At 41.6% G+C, this 16,383-nt stretch overlaps 1 protein-coding gene across 2 annotated transcripts in view; it reads right to left on the bottom strand.

The window, feature by feature from the left end:
- Positions 1-914: 914 nt before the first annotated feature.
- ACER3 (alkaline ceramidase 3) overlaps positions 915-16,383 on the bottom strand; it is a 208,853-nt gene continuing 193,384 nt past the window's right edge. For both annotated transcript variants that reach the window (XM_001377978.4, XM_007490915.3), the window contains exons 8-11: positions 11,175-11,276; positions 10,283-10,387; positions 2,200-2,245; positions 915-1,949 (exon numbers count right to left, since the gene is read on the bottom strand). In XM_001377978.4, coding sequence (XP_001378015.1) covers positions 1,893-1,949; positions 2,200-2,245; positions 10,283-10,387; positions 11,175-11,276 — 310 coding nt within the window. In that variant the 3' untranslated portion in view covers positions 915-1,892. The remainder of the gene's footprint in view (positions 1,950-2,199; positions 2,246-10,282; positions 10,388-11,174; positions 11,277-16,383) is intronic.

The raw sequence follows: 16,383 nt of genomic DNA on the forward strand, positions 1-16,383 counted from the left end.
TATGGAACACTTCAATGCCCCACCCGCCTAAGGCACAGAGAACCAGAGCCAAGACTTCCTCTCACATCCAACCTTGGATAAGGTTTTGTCTCCCAAGAAGGAAAATGAACAAAATGCAGACGTGGGTATGAGCTCAGCCTGGCCAGCGGCCTGGACCTGGGCCAAGAGAAGGGAAGCTGCACCGGGGGGGCTGAAGGGCAGAAAACGAGGGCTACTGGGATGAATGAAAAAGGGAAAAGTAAAATTTAAAAAGCAGCAAAATGGCACCCAAATAAAACATTTAAAATGAATCCCCCCAATCCTGAGACAGGTTTACATTAAATCTGTGTTAAGGCCACTTATTGACTACTGTACAATGGTCAAGGTCTTTAACAAGTGGGCTGCATAAGAGGAGCAGAGCAGACTCCCCCAGGGCGCATGAGCTTTTGCTAACAAAGGAAACACCAGCTGGGAGCAAGCATGTCCACATGTGCTCGCTGACCCCCCTTGAGACAAGGTACCAGGCCGGAGAGCCTCATGCTGACTGCGTGTCACACGCCCTGGCCAAGACCTCGATTCCTGGGGAATTCAGAGCCGCCCCAGGCTGTCTGAAGCTCCTCCGGCCTATGTCCCTCCGATGCAGAGGGACAGACCCACACGGTTCCCACACCACCAGCTTCTGATGACTTCACCCCTTGCAAAGCTCACGGGGATCTCGGGCCTCTTAGAGAATTTGCAATGACTGAATTCTTTGAAAAGCCAGTCTCCATCATTCACTGATGTTTTCTGGAGCTGAAAAGAATGTGAGCACAGGAGAAAGAGCGGGACAGAGCAGAGGCAGGCTTGCCCCGCGTGTGAGGAGGCGACGAGCAGGACGCAGACGTAGGGGGGGCTACGGAGAGGTGAAGGAGCTGGATGCAGCCGTGCGACGCGTGTTAGAGACATCACCTTTAATGAGTCTAAGGAAGAAACACAAATCACAGCCCCCACATCCAGCTGCAGCCCTGGTTTACTGGGCTTGGTTTGGCACAGCCTCCTCAGAGGGTATTAGAATATCTTCCCAGCACATGGAACTGGTTCCTTGAAGAGAAGCCGCCGAGGTGCTGGGAGGGAACTAACGCTGCAGGGGGAGCACGAGCTGGAGGACTGTCAGTGACTGATTTGTGACTTGGGCCCTGGGCCAGAGGGACACGAGACGGGGTGAGCCGGGCCATGGAGGCCCTGACATACTTAGAGCTCTGGGGAGGGGAGCGTGTGGTCCGGGACGGGCCAGTGCTGGGTGGAAAGTGCCTGCATGATGGGGTGGAAGGACGTGTGGCTCCCAAGGAGAGCAGAAACAACCCTGGCCAAGAGGCAGAGCTCAAGCCAACCCTGGGGATGGACCCTCTCATTTGGCAACGGCCTTCTTAGCTTCCTTCTACAAGTGTCCGAATGAAGGCGGGCATGTACATAGGTAGTAAGTTCACTACTCAGCACTGAGGGAGATACTTAGGCCGGCGCCACTCTAGCCAGCAATTTCCATTATTCGACTGCATATTCCTTTAAAACCACAGGGAAAAGTTACCTAGTAGAGATCAGGCCCGATCAAAGGGGGAAAAGCGGCTGTCTAGTGACCACTGGACAATGACTGATGACCAGCTCATTATAGAAGCCCAATTTCTGCAGCACTCCAATATATACATGAAAATCACACGGGTGTCCTTTTAGACAGTGCGAGGGAGACAATGACACACTAAGCGCCGTGTGCCATTTCTCACTCTCGTTTCTGGCCTGGTGGTATTGGTCAGACATTCATCCTTGCACCACAAGGGCTGGTCCAATGTTTAATACGGAAGCTTGAAAAGTCTGGGGACTATCTCCCAAGGCAACCAGGCCGGCGGTGCGTGGTTGTGCTTTCTTCGTGGGACCTCTTCTCATATGTGCTTCTTCGGTGGCTCGACCAGGATCGTGGGCCATATCCCGAGGAGAAACTATTCAGGAAGAGTTTAGGGAGAGAGAAAGAAGAAAATCGTTTTTCAATAGAGCTCCTAGAAAGGGGCGACTCAGAACACCCTAGTCTAGAACATCGGGGGAATCCCGCATGAATCTTAAGAAGCTGGCTGTGCTTAATAGCCTTGGCCACACTGTCGCGTGGAAGGCGGATACGAAGCTCATATCCTAGTACTGGACCCAAAGCCACAGGGAATTTTTGTATTCAAATGCACGCAGACCGTGGCTTACCTTCACCTTTGGCCTGTACCTCAGATAAAGTGTCCTTGTGTACAAGCTGAAAGAAGGAAAAGGGCATTTTAGTTAGAAGGACAGAAAATCTCCACGTGGAAGAGACCCCAGAGGCTAGGGCCCCTACTTGTTTCCTGTGGGATTTTGGGCAAACCCCTTTCCCTCTCTGGGGGTTTGGAACAAAGATCTCTTAGACCTTACAAGCCAATCCAACCCACAGCTGGGTGGGGTCCCTCTGCGGCAGCCCCACGGAAGCCAATTGGCTCCTGGGCAGGACCCTTTCCACTTCAGACGATTCTCATTGTTAGGAAGTTTTCCTTTCTAGTGAGTTGTTACCTCTTTTTCGACAACTATTCTCTACCAGACAGGTACATGCTAAATAAACTCAAAGTGAACTCTGGGGTGGGAGAAGACATGGGGAGGCATCAGCAGCCAGGGAGCAAGTGAGGATCAGGCAAAGCCTGCACCTGAAGGTGGCCAGGGATTCCCAGAGGCAGAGGCGAGAAAGCAGTCTATTCCAGGGGAGGGATGGACGGCAGCTTAGGCACAGGCATGGAGGTGAGAGTGTATGTTGTGCATGAAGAACTGCAAGAAAGCCCATCTGACTGGACCCCAGCATGCCCTAAGGGAAGGCAGTAAGGGCAGAGGGCGCTTTGCAGAGGGGTCTGTATCTGATTAGAGGCCGCGGGGAGCTTACTGAGTAGGACAGAGATCAGCTGGACAGCTGTGTGGAGCACAGCTGGCACGGGAAACCTGAGGCAGAGGAAGGGGAGACTAATTGGGAGGGTGCTTGAGAAAAGGGGATGGGGGTGAGAGTTGTGGGAGTAGAATCAGTAAGATTTGGTAACTGAATGTGCATGTGAAGTATAGGGATGTAAGATATCAAGGAGGATTCTCAAGTTGTAAATGTGGGTGCCTGGGCATGTGTCAAGGAAGTTCATTCCCTCCCCATCCTGAGTAGCTTGACCTGTCTGTCAAACATTCCTGACATAACACAGTTGTGCCAGGTTTTGCATCTGTGTCTGTGCTGTACATTAATAAAAGGCTTTGGTCTTGAGGGGAAGGAGAAGCAAGAAGAGAAGGAAGAAGTCAGGAACAGAGCAGGCAGGTGAAGGGAAGGAGGAAGGGACTTGCAGGCTAGGCAGCACACGGTCAGGTTACTTAGAGGAATAACCATCTACCCTTTCTAATAAACCTTATAAAATATATATCAGGGTAGAAATATTCCAATTCTTACAGGAAGATGGATGGTGGCACCCTTGACAGGATCAACCCAGAGAATGATAAACATAATGTATAATATTACAAGATTACATTTTGTTGTTCAGTTGTGTCCCATTCTTCATGATCCATTTAGGTTTTTCTCCTCTGCCAGATAATTTTAAAGATGAAGAAACTGAGGCAAACAGTGTTTAAGTGACTTTCCCAGGGTCACACAGGTAAGAAATGCCTGAGGCCAGACTTGAATCAGGCCCTCTCCTCTCCAGGCTCTTTATCAATTGAGCCCTTTCAGATCATTTTAAAGATGAGGAAAAGGAGGCAAATAGGGTTAAGTAACTTAATTACATTACAAAGGTAAAGTAATCAAGTACTGTAGTTCTCTGTCCTCAAAAACCTCCAGTAATTTGCTTAAATACAAATTCTGTCATTGAGACTTCCGGGTAAACATGGATGCAGTTTAGACACAGGAATCTACTTCTCATCGCCTACCGATATAGACTACCTCAAAAGGCCAAAAAACCCAAATTCATATGAATGAAGGGACTCCACAATAAGGCACAGCATTGAAGGTACATGGGATTTGGGCATTTCTATACTCTAAAGGGGTGAAATAGCTTCCACCAAAATGAGAGCTGATCTACCCTCTCCCACCCCACCTATGGAGCCAGTGTGCTAGAATCAGTGAGTGAGTGAGGGGCACCTCTAGGTCCTTTGCAGAGACCACCAAAGACCCACCCCTGAGAGCAGCTAGACTTGAGACCCCAACAGGCAGAAGAGTGCAGACCTTAGGCACAGAGATAGCACAGAGAAGGGTTGTAAACAGTAGAAGCTCCAGAGACTCAAGGGGTGGACTCAGGGAAAAACCTCATTCCTTAGCTCCATACACAGAAAGCCTTCTCTCCTCACTCAGACTTCAGACTGGAAAGGGAAGGAAAAACCAGCATAGTGATGGCAAACAATGCCTGGGAAAAACAACTTCCCAACACCAAGAAGAACAAGAAGAAGGCTTTGACCCTGGATAATTTTTACGGAGGAAAAAATCCAGACTACAGAGGAAATAGCTGAAGAGGATGAACAAATAAATGCATCCAAACCTTCCCAGAAAAATGGAAATTGGTCACAAGCTCCTGAAGAATCTAAATTGGAGCTTATGAAAAAGATGGAAGAATATTGGCTAGAAAAGTGGGAAATAGTTCAAAAACAAAATGACAGTTTAAAAGACAGGAACTTGGAGAAAGAAGCCCAGAAATCAAATTAAATGATAAGTAAATTAGAGACCAAAATTAAACAGCTGGAAGCCATGAAAAGCAGGATAGACCAAACCAAAAAGGAAAACCAAAAGATTATAGTGGAAAATCAAAAGATTATAACAGAAAACCAGTCTTTAAAGACCAGAATTGGGCAATTGGAAGCCAATGACATCACAAAACAGCAAGAATTAATAAAGCAAAAAGAAAAGATTGACAAAATAGAAGGAAATATGAAATATCTCACTGAGAAGATGACCAAGAAAACAGGTTAAGAAGAGACAATTTGAAAATCATTGGTCTACCTAAAAACCCAGAAATAAACAGAAACCTTGACAACACACTACAAAAAATTATCCAAGAAAACTGCTCTGATGTTCTTGAACAAGAGGGAAAAATAGACATTGAAAGAGTTCATAGAATACCCTCTACACTAAATCCTCAAAAAGACAACCCTCAGGAATGCAATTGCCAAATTTAAGAGCTTCCAAGCTAAGGAAAAAATTTTACAAGCCAAAAAGTGACAATTCAGATATCAAGGAGTACCAATCAGGATCACACAAGATCTGGCAGATTCCACACTAAAGGACCACAAGGCTTGGAATATGATATTCAGAAAGGCAAGAGAATTGGGTCTTCAACCAAGGATCATCTACCCATCAAAACTGATTATACACTTCTAGGGGAAAGTATGGGAATTCAACAAAATAGAAAATTTCCAAGTATTTGTAAAGAAAAGACCAAATTCTGTCATTGAAATCCCCTTTAAATAGGTATAGATTTATTTATGATTCTGGGAATTCTTCACATCTCCAGTGTCAAGCACAGGACTTGGCACAAAGCACATAATCTGTTCTGCATACATGCCATTTCATTTCTGCCTCCAGGCCTTTGACCAGGCTGCCCTCTGTGCTAGCGCTGCAAATTAAAGTGAATGTAATGGAATAAGTTACTATATGAGGTTTGATGGAGAAGATGAGGAAGGTCATCTAATCTCTCAAAGTCATAGTTATTGACTGGAATTGGAGTTGGGAGACCTGGGTTTTAGACCAGATGTGGACCTAAAGCAACACAACTATGGGTCAAGAAAGCATTTTACCACTCTGTCTGTAAAACAGGATGATAATTCCAGGTCTTTCTGAAAATGATTTCAAGATCTTCTCTCCATGTTCCCCCACATTCCACTATACTCCTTTTGAAAGTTGGCCATGAGTGGGATCATAATTAGCAGTAACTAGTTGTTATGTGTGTGGGCTGCTCAAAGCAGTGGACTTCAATGCCTGCTACCCTATAGAAGTTTGCCAGAGCACCAAATTCAGACTAAAATAGTGAAGCCATTTTGGAGAGTATTTTCCCTATGAATTTAAAGTATAAAATTTGTCAAGTTCTATACCTCTTAGGGTTGTTTTAAAGAGACTGTATGGCAAAGCCATAAAGCTAAGGTGCTCTGGGACTGAACAGAGCCTGAATAATCTAGTCTGAGCCCTCATTGAGCTTACTCTCAAAGAGGCTTTGCATTCTGATGGTCACTGATGACTCTGGTGTCATCTGTGAGAAGTGGTGAGGAAGAAGTGCTCTCTCCCCACCTTGGAAACAAATACAGAAATTGGATTTCATGTAGCAATGCCCTCTATACCTCTCTGAGCCACCTACCATGTGTTATGGCATTTCCATTATTGAGGTGGGCATTAATACCCTTTGTAGATTCCTCCTCATCAAGAACAGTGCTTTGTATCCATTAGGTGTCTAATATGTGCTTGCTAAGCTGAAATGGAAGTCAGGGCACCATAAACACATGACAGGAATCAGGGTAGCCTGGGAGGAGATGAATAAAGCATCTCCTTTATCAGTCTTTCCATGTTCTTTCTGTGTTGATCTGAATGAGACAGTTAACATTCAGTGGGAAACACTCAGCCTTTTTTCTTCTCTCTCTATACAGTACAGGAATGCTGACTCTGGAATCAGAAAGCCTGGGTCTGAATTGAGAGTCACAGACTTAACAATATGTCCACTTAAGGGGATCCTAGGATTATAGATGAAGGGATAGAAGCAACATTAGATATCTTCCCAACCACCTTCTTTTATAGACAGGACCCCAAGGCCCAGAGGGTGAAAAGCATTCCCAAGGCCACTCAGTAGTAAGCAGCAGAAGTGGAAGGCCAGTCTTTTTCACTATTCAAGGCTGCCTCTGAGTCATGATCCATAAACAATCAGGCTTATGGAGTCAGTATTCCTGACTGTGTAATGATAGCAGTTGGTCTGTGGAAGAGAGGGGTCTCCCTTGTCCTTGGATGGAGATGTGAAGATTGGATTTGGCTATCCCCTGATTGAAACAATGAAGATACTTAGCTCCTTCCCTGATTGTGAAGATTAAATTGTAATCCCCTGATTGTAACAATGAAGGTACTTAGCTCTTCCTTTATTGGGAAGACTGAATTGTAATCCCTAGTCAATTTTTAGATTTTAATCCCCAAAAGTGTTAACTCAATATTTGAAGTAGATCTACCCATTTTAACTATAAAAAAGTAACTAACTAATAAAGGTGCGAATTAACTATGAAAGGTGCAAACTAACTGCTAAAGGTGTGATCTAACTAAAAAAAGTATGAGCTAACCCAAAAAGGTATGATCTAACCAAAAATGGTGTGAACACCCATTTCATGCATTGAGTGGGTGGTCTGTGACTGATGTGTGAAAGAGTGGGCAGTCCTGGAGAGAGTGTCTGCTGTGATTGGTAGATGTGAAATTTAGGGGAGGTGACACAAGAGAAAAAGATCTTTAAATAGAGGACCACAGAGGCTAAGGGAGATAGATGGAGAGATCTCTGACTCAGAGTTGGACTGGAGGATCAATCAGTCTCTCAAACTTGGAGTGAAGAAGAGTCACTTGGAGGAGAGACTGGAAGACAGACACTCGGACTTGGCTGTGGAACTCGACCCTGGAGGAGCTCATGCAGGAGACCTCAGACTGCTCTCTTTTTAGACAGTCACTGTGGTGAGTGTAAAGGCTGACTTAGTTTCCCTTTCTGGAGGTGTGAATCTCTGAGAAAGGCCCATCATCTTGAGACTCCTTTTCCCTGATTAGGGCCTTAGAATTTCTACCTAGCTCTGAGGAAGCCAGAGATCTCTCTTCCTCTTCCCTCTCCCTCCCTTTTCTCTCATCCTTAATATCTTCCCTCTGTTGTAAATACACTATCATAAATTCCATTCTACTTTAGTAATTCATTTTGGGATTTAGAAATTAAATCCCTGGCAACCACCAAATATAATATTCAGCACAACCAATAAAAATTTAACAGAGACTTATGTCCTCAAATCCTTGAGGTCACTTGGGTTCAAAGGGGAAGGAGTGATGCCACTCAGATGTCTGAGGAGGGAACAGTGCTGACCACACAAGGGAGGGGGTTTGCTTCTCTCTCCTCTGGAAGCTGAAGATGCAAGAACTAGAGGAGGTGTGTTAGATTAGAGACTAAGAGAGCTGAAAGCAGCCTTAGGCTACAGCACCTGAGAGCTGGAAAGGATCTTAGTGTTCCTAAAACATAGTCCTGCCATGTTATGGAGGAGAAAGCGGAGGACAGAAAAGGTAATGAGGTACCCACATAAAGTAAACCATGGAGAGGTGATCTAGACAGACATGTCAGCTTGGAGGCCTCCTCTACATGCTGGTCAATTTTGAAAATGAGTCAGAAAGTGGTTACTGTCAGTCAGGTTACTGTCAGTCAAGGAATGGAGAAGGAAGGGCTCTGGGTGGGGAAGGCTGCTTATGCTGCCACAAGGATCACATCTGTTAGATCTTCTTGATACATTTTTTTTCTTTGCAATAAGAGGAGGTTCTCTGGAGGCATGAATAAAGGTATATCTTGAAAAGATTGTGATGTAAAAACAAAAGCATCAATAAGAAATAATCATGAAGGAAATGTAGTACAGAAAGGTTAGGGATGAAAATATCCATAGTTTACTTTTCAATTTTGAGTTAAGCAGATCCCATTTCAAAGGGAAGAGACAAAGATGGCCCATGTGGACACAGAGGATGGGGAAAAGTGAAGAGAGAGGTTGGAAGAGAAAGCCCTCCGGATGTGGGGCTTAGAGAGCCAAGGAAGAGAGACCGCATGTGAGGCTGTTGCTATTTTAACCAGAAAGTCCCCAATGCAGAAAAGGTATCTTCGGCCACCAAAAATAGCCTGAGATGCTCCAGGTTGTTGGTAAACTGATTTCAAATGTTTCCTCCATTATGTTCTCTTGGCAAGCGGGGCCCCATGTGTGGAGTATGTGTCAGTACTCATTGACTTTTAGCAGGCAGGAGAGCTTTGTTATTGAGACATGGGTTGCTCACAGGAGGAAACTGAAAGAAACTACCATTTTAAATAGAAGCTGTTTACCACAACACCCTATTCCATAAAGCATACTGGGGCTATTGAGGCTATTTTTTTCCCTAAGGATCTAAGGCAAAGGTGGTTAAAAAAAATCTAAATTGTAGTAAAAATAATAAGTGAGAATATTTTAATCAGTAAAGATTTTAGGATTAACTAGAACTTTTGAAATAGCTGGGGGAAAAAATTCCTAAAGATACATTATTTATGTTAATAATTACTAAAATCATTCATACTGGCACAGTGTTTTTAAAGCTTTTTCTAAAAATTCCATGAGGTAGGAAGCCCAAGCCTTGCTACTCCATTCTAAAGAGGCACAGTGCCAAGTCCAAGGGATAAAAAGAAAGGCTAAAATTGTCCTTGTCCTCAAGGGGTCTGCATTCAAATTAGGGAAAACAATAATTTAATAAATAGGCACAGTCAGAAACATAGAGGATAGATGAAAGTTAGCCTCATAGGGGAAGGCCCTAGCAGATGGGAAGTCTGGAATTCCAAGAAGCAGCAGTGAGGAGGGAAAGCCTTTCAGGCCCAGAGGATACCTAATACGAGGGTGTGGAGATAGGAGACAGAGTGTGAGAAACAATAAGAGGACTATTTTGGCTGGAGAGCAGAAGGTGTGGAGGAGCATAGAAGGTAAGACCAGAAATCAGAGACCAGGCTGTGAAAAGCTTTACACTTCAAACACAAAATTTGATCTTGGGGATAACAGGGAAGCACTGGAGTTTGCTGAGTAGGGGATGGGGTGGCCTGGCCGGACATGTTTTAGCAAATGAGTCGTGAACCTGAGTGATTAGAGGGGATGGTGGTCTCCTCTACAGTGCTACAGTTCTATCCTTTCTTCTCTTAAGTCATTCAATTCCCTCCCAAATGGTATTGAGAGCCCCAACCCAGGTTTGCCATTCCACCTAGGTTCAGACTTTAAAGCCAGTCCTCATGCTGCAACTACTAACCTTTTCCCACTTCTTAGGGTCCTCATACATGCTAGGAATAATATGATTTGCTAATTCACAGGAGAGTGTTAAAAGAAAGCTGAAAAGCCGGACCCTCCCAGGTGATTCAATTCAATCAATCCATACTAAGCATCTATTCCCTAGGAGCTGTATGTGGTTAGAGATCCAAAACTCTTCCATACACTGGGCTCTCAAGGGGTATATTATAGAATATAATACGGAACACACATATACAACTATACTACATTGGCTATGTTCTTCCCTCCCTCTCCTTCCCAAATAATGTCTACTTCATACCTGAAAAGGATGTGAAGATAAGAGCCAAGGCCAGTAAGAATGTGCCACCAAGCATGTAGCTGCGTAAAAACACCCACAAAAGGTGGCACCTTTGTTCGAAAGCTCCTATTGGGAGGAAAAATAGAATAAACCCATTTTTGTATAACCACAAAAATATACTACCTGATGACATAGTCCTGGGGACCACCAAGCATGTGTTTTTCATGCATAGCAAAGAATGTAATTCTTTGGAGTTGTTATTCAGGATTTTTGACGTGTTATTTGCTCATACCCCATCCAAAGCCATCTCTTGGCTGAGAAATGCATTATTAGACTCAGTCAATAGAAGACAAAGCAGGATAACTTTTTCAGGACATTCCTATGAAATCATGGGAGTATGGTTTGATATTCCCTCAGATATCTTTGCATTTCTTAGCCTGAATCTTAGTTTTCTGACCAACTGCATACAATATTGACTAGAATCTGGAGGCCTTACCTCTCCAAGCACATTCTAACTCTGATCCTAAGTAGGTCATTTTTTGAGAGCCTCGGAATCCTCCTGCGTAGAATGGGAGCACGGATATTTGTAGTATCTATGACTCAGGTTGTTGTGATTATTTCCTAAAATGCATTTAAATAAAAAGTTTCTCTATTTTTCTATCATTAAAACCACTAGTGCTTTTACTATATTTTCTCAATGGGTTTAGAGTAAAACTTTTCTAACAAGATGTTAGAAATGTGTGTCAAAAATGTCTATACGCTGCATGATGATCAGGGCTTTGAGGCTTCCAAAACACTTTCCTTAAACCAACTCTGTGAGGCAGAAAATACATAATGCTATATTTAAAATTACCTATCACTTTACATTTTCAGTGCTTCAGAAAAAAAATGAGGTTAACTTTGTTTTTCTTACCTCAGTGATTCACAAAATATGTTGTCTACATTCCAAAGGAAAAATCCCAGTAAAAATATGCCTAAGGATGTATAACCCAGTCCTCTAAGCCATGGATATACCCTGTGGAGAGGAGGAAGAACAAAATCTAATTTAGTCAAATTTATTGCTCAAAAATCATAGTGATTAATAGCTTCAACAAAGTTGCAGAGGATAATATAAAGCTATAAAATCAATAGCTTTTCTATAAGATAACAGAAGTCAGAAGGCAAGAGAAAGGAAAGTCTCATTCAAAATAACTACAAAAGGGGGTGAAGCTAAGATGGCAGATTAGGGGCAGCCACATGACTATCTCTTGACATCCCTCTTCAAAGAACTTTAAAATAACATCTCAATTCAAATTTCGGAGTAGCAAAACCAACAAAAAGTTGAAATGAGACATTTCTAGCTTGGAAACTTTAACATGAACGAGGTGAGAGAAGTCAGGCAGAGGTCAGTCCTGAGCCCATACAAATTATTGTGGCAGCAGTAATCACAGCAGCTTTGAGAGCCATTAGCCTAGAGATGGGGAGGATGTAAAACCACACAGAAAGAGATGCACTGGGTACGGCTGGTGCTGACTGGCAACTCTACTGCTCATATGCAATTCTGGACTACAGTTCTAGGATGGAAAGGAATACTGGTGGTCAGTCACAAGGAAGAGCAAGGGTTCTGCAGCAGCAGGACCACGGGCCCTTCCCTGGTAAAGACCCAAGCTCAGACCAGGAGGGCAGTGGCCACACCTCTCCCAGGATTATATTACCTTGGAAGCATCAACTTGCAGACCCTACTACATCCCCCCACTCCACTTCCCCTCCCACCCCCCACCCCCACGGACCCAGAACTAGTTCTGAAAACAGAAGCACAAAAAAGCCTGAAGCTTGGGATAGTGCCTTATGCCAAGGGGAGCAGAGCCCAACTTTAACATAAAGTTCAAAGACAAGAAATAAGCTAGAAGATAAGTAAATAACAACAACAAGAATCTGAGCACAACAAACTACTATGGTAGAAGGGAAGATCAAGGCATGAACTCAGAAGAAGACAAAAAATGTGAAAAGTTATCAAAAAAGCCTCAAAGAAAAATGCTAACTGCATTCAAGCCAAACAAGAATTTCTGGAAGAATTAAAGAGTGGTGGAGGAAAAATTGGGAAAATAAATGAGAGTTATGTAAGAAAATTATGAGGAGGCAGCTGGGTGGCTCAGTGGATTGAGAGCCAGGCCTAGAGATTGGAGGTCCTGGGTTCAAATCTGGCCTCAGACCCTTCCCAGTTGTGTGACCCTGGGCAAGTCACTTGACCTCCATTGCCTAGCCCTTACCACTCTTCTGCCTTGGAGCCAATACACAGTATTGACTCCAAGATGGAAGGTAAGGGTTTAAAAAAATTATGAAAAGAGAATTAATAGGTTGGAATGGAAGAGGCACCAAAAAATACGGGGAAAACATCTTAAAAAAAAAAAAGAAGAGGCCAAATAGCAAAAGAGGCACAAAAATCCACCAAAGAGAAGGCCTTAAAATGCAAAATTGTTCAACTGGAAAGATGTTTAAAAATTCATTACAGATAAGAACTCCTTAAAAAGTAGAACTGACCAAAAGAAAAAGAGGTATAAAAATTCAGTAAAAGAAAATTATTTAAAAAAAAGAATTGGGAAAGTGGAAGTGTTATATGAGACTTCAAGAAACAATAAACAATCAAAACAATGGAAAAAATAGAAAAAATGTGAAATATCTCATTGGAAAAGCAACTGACTTGGAAACTAGATTGAGGGGAGATAATTTAAGAATGATTGACTACTAGAAGCCATAAAAAAAAGCCTAGACATCATAGTTCAAGAAATTATCGAGGAAAATTGCCCTTAAATTGTAGAAACTGAGAGTAAAATAGAAATGGAAAGAATCTACTGATCACTTCTTGAAAGAAATTCCCAAATGAAACCTCTTAGTAGTATTATAGCCAAATTCTAGAGGTACCAAGTCAAAGAGAAAATATTTCAGGCAGCCAGAAAGAAACAATTTAGATATCACAGTCATATGCAGAGAAGATTTAGTAGCTTTCATAGTAAAGGAGTAGAGGACTTGGAATAGGATATTCTGGAAGGCAAAGGAGCTAGGATTATAACCATTAAAATCATCTACCTGAAAAAACGAATATTCAATGAAATAGAGGACTTTCAAGCATTCCTGATGAAAAAGCTAAATAAAAAATCTGATATTTAAACAGAAGACTCAAGAGAAGCATAAAAAGGTAAACATGATTCATAAGGGGCTCAATAAAGTTAAACTGTTTACATCTTCTTATATTGGAAAATGATATAAGTAACTCCTAAGAATTTTTATTATTGTTAGAGCAGTTAAAAAGGATCTTATCCAGAAGGTATGGATGTGAAGTGATTATGTTGGAATGATCTCAAAAAAAAAAAATTAAGGAAGGAGAAAATGCACTGGGAGAAGGGAAGAGGCAGAATGGGGACAATTTTCTCACATAAAAGAGGTGTACAAGGAAGAACTTTTATAATGGAGGGAAAATGGGGGTGAAGGACAAGGTAATGCTCACTCATCACAACTGGTACAAAGAGGGAATAATAAATACTCAGCTGTGTATAAAATGTAATTTACCCAATAAAGAACTATGAGGGAAAAGAGAAGGTGGGGAACTATAAAGGAGGGGGTTAGAATAATAAAACAGACTTTTGAGGAGGAACAGTATAAAAAGAGGGAGTAAGGAAGAAACAAAAAAAATGGGATGAAGTAATCAAAACTGTGAATGTGAATGGGATGAGCTCATCCTTAAAACAGAGACAGCAGAATGAATTAGAAACCAGAATCTAACAATAATGTTGTTTACAAGAGACATATTTGAAATGGAAAGACACATACACAAAGTGAAAATAAAGGACTGGAGCAGAATCTAATATAATATACTTCAGCTGAAATAAAAAAGGCAGAGGTAGTAATCATGATCTCAGACAAAGCCAAAGTAAAAACAGACCAAAAAAAATTAGAGGGGGGGGAGGGAGGGAGGAGGGGAGGAAGGGAGAGAGAGAGTGAGAGAGAGAGAGAGAGAGAGAGAGAGAGAGAGAGAGAGAGAGAGAGAGAGAGAGAGAGAGAGAGAGAGAGAGATGGGGGGGAGGGAGGGAGAGAGAGTGCATCTGGGAAATTACATTTGCTAAAATGTACTGCAGACAATTAAGTAATGTCAAAATTTTTTACAGGCAATTTTCAAAAGAAGAAATCAAAGTCCTCTAAAGTTATATGAAAAAATGTTCTAAATCACTATAGACTAGAAATATGCAAATTTTAAAACTATGCAGAGGTACCACCTCACACCTATCAAAAGTGACAAGTGCTAGAGGGGTTTGGGGGGAAAATGGTATACCATTGAACTGTTGTTGGAGTAGTGAACTGGTCCAACCAGTTCTGGAAAACAATTTGGAAGCAGGCCCAAAGGATTATAAAATTGTGCATATCCTATGACCCAGAAACATTACTTCTAGGTCTTTATCCTAAAGACATCAAAGAAAAAGGAAAAGGGCCAATGTGTACAAAAAGCTTTATAGCAGCTTTTTTTTGTAGTAGCAAAGAATTAGAAATTAAGGGGATTTCCATCAAATGGTGAATGGCTGAATAAGTTTTGGCATATAATTGTGATGGAATACTATGCTTTTGGAAAGGACAATGTCCAGAAAAACACTGCAAGATCTATATGAATTGATGCAAAGTGAAATGAGAAGAACTGAGAGATCATTGTGCACTGTACCAGTTATGCTATAATGATGATCAACTGTGAAAGACTTGGCTATTCTCATCAATAAAATGATTCAAGACAATTTCAAAGAACTCTTGATGAAAAAATGCTCTCTACTACCAGAAAGAGAACTGTTAAACTGAGTGAGATGTATAATTTTCTTTCTTTTGCAACATGGCTAATATGCAAATATGTTTTACATGATTTCACATATATAGTTGGTGATACATTGCTTGCCTTCTCAGTGAGTAGGGGAGGAGATAGGAGGAAGGGAGAAAATCTGGAAATCAAAATTTAAAAAGAATAGAATGCTAAAGATAAGTAACAATTTTTTAAAAATACAGTAAGAAAGATCAGAATTCAAATCCAACTCGGAAATAGATCACTTCAACCTTTCTAAGGGTCAATTTCCTCATTTATAAAATGGGAATAATAAAGCTCTTACCTCACATGATTATTGTGAAGATTAAATGAAAATATATATTAAAAAACCTACAAAGTGAATAAAATATTTGGGAGTCAAACTACTAAAAAATAATGAATACTGTATAGAGGTTAAAAGATACTTAGAATAGACTATAATTTTAATTAAAAAATTACAAAATGCTCCTTTAAAGGAATAAAGAATAACTTAAATAGCTGAAGCTTTCCTGGATAAGTTATACCAATATAATTAACACTACAATATTAGCAAAGTTAATTAACAGATTTAATGATATACTTTCCTACTCAAACTACCAAAAGAATACTCCACATAGGCAAAAGAAAAACAAAGTTCATTTTAAGGAACCAAACATCTAGAAAATCAAAGCAAATAATGAAGTAGTAAGGAATAAAGGGAGAACACACTTCCAGACTTTTAACTATATTATAAAGCAGTAATCATCAAAATCATTTGGAACCAGTCAAACCATAGAAAGGTAAATCAATGAAACAGACGAGACAAGAAAGAATAAAAAAAATACCAGATATCTCAATAAATCAGTGTTCAATAAACCTGAAACCATAAGTATCTAGGATTGAACTCTTATTTAATAAGAACTGTTAGGAAAAAATAGAAAGCAGTTGGTAAAAATTAAGTTCAGAGGGGTAGCTGGATATTAGGAAGTCCTATGTTCAAATCTGGCCTCAGATACTTCCTCGCTGGGTGACCCTGGGTAAGTCACTTAACCTCTCAGCCTCAGCTTTCCCATCTTTTTTAATGAGGGGATTTGACTTGATAGCCTCTAAGGCCCCTTTCTCTCCATTCACACCTTAGTTCAGGTCCTTCTCCCCTCACCTAGATAAACAGCTCCTAATTGGTCTCCCTGCCACTCCAGGCTAGCCTCGCCATGGCTGAGTGTGATCATGTGACTTCCCTGTTATGTCGCAGATTTCAAGCCCCCGCCAGCCTTGCCAGCCTCACTAGCTCTCTTTCTGTCTCTCACTCACTATGGGAGCCTGGGAG

This window comes from Monodelphis domestica, chromosome 4 (assembly GCF_027887165.1).
Source record: "Monodelphis domestica isolate mMonDom1 chromosome 4, mMonDom1.pri, whole genome shotgun sequence".
Taxonomy (NCBI): Eukaryota; Metazoa; Chordata; class Mammalia; order Didelphimorphia; family Didelphidae; genus Monodelphis; species Monodelphis domestica.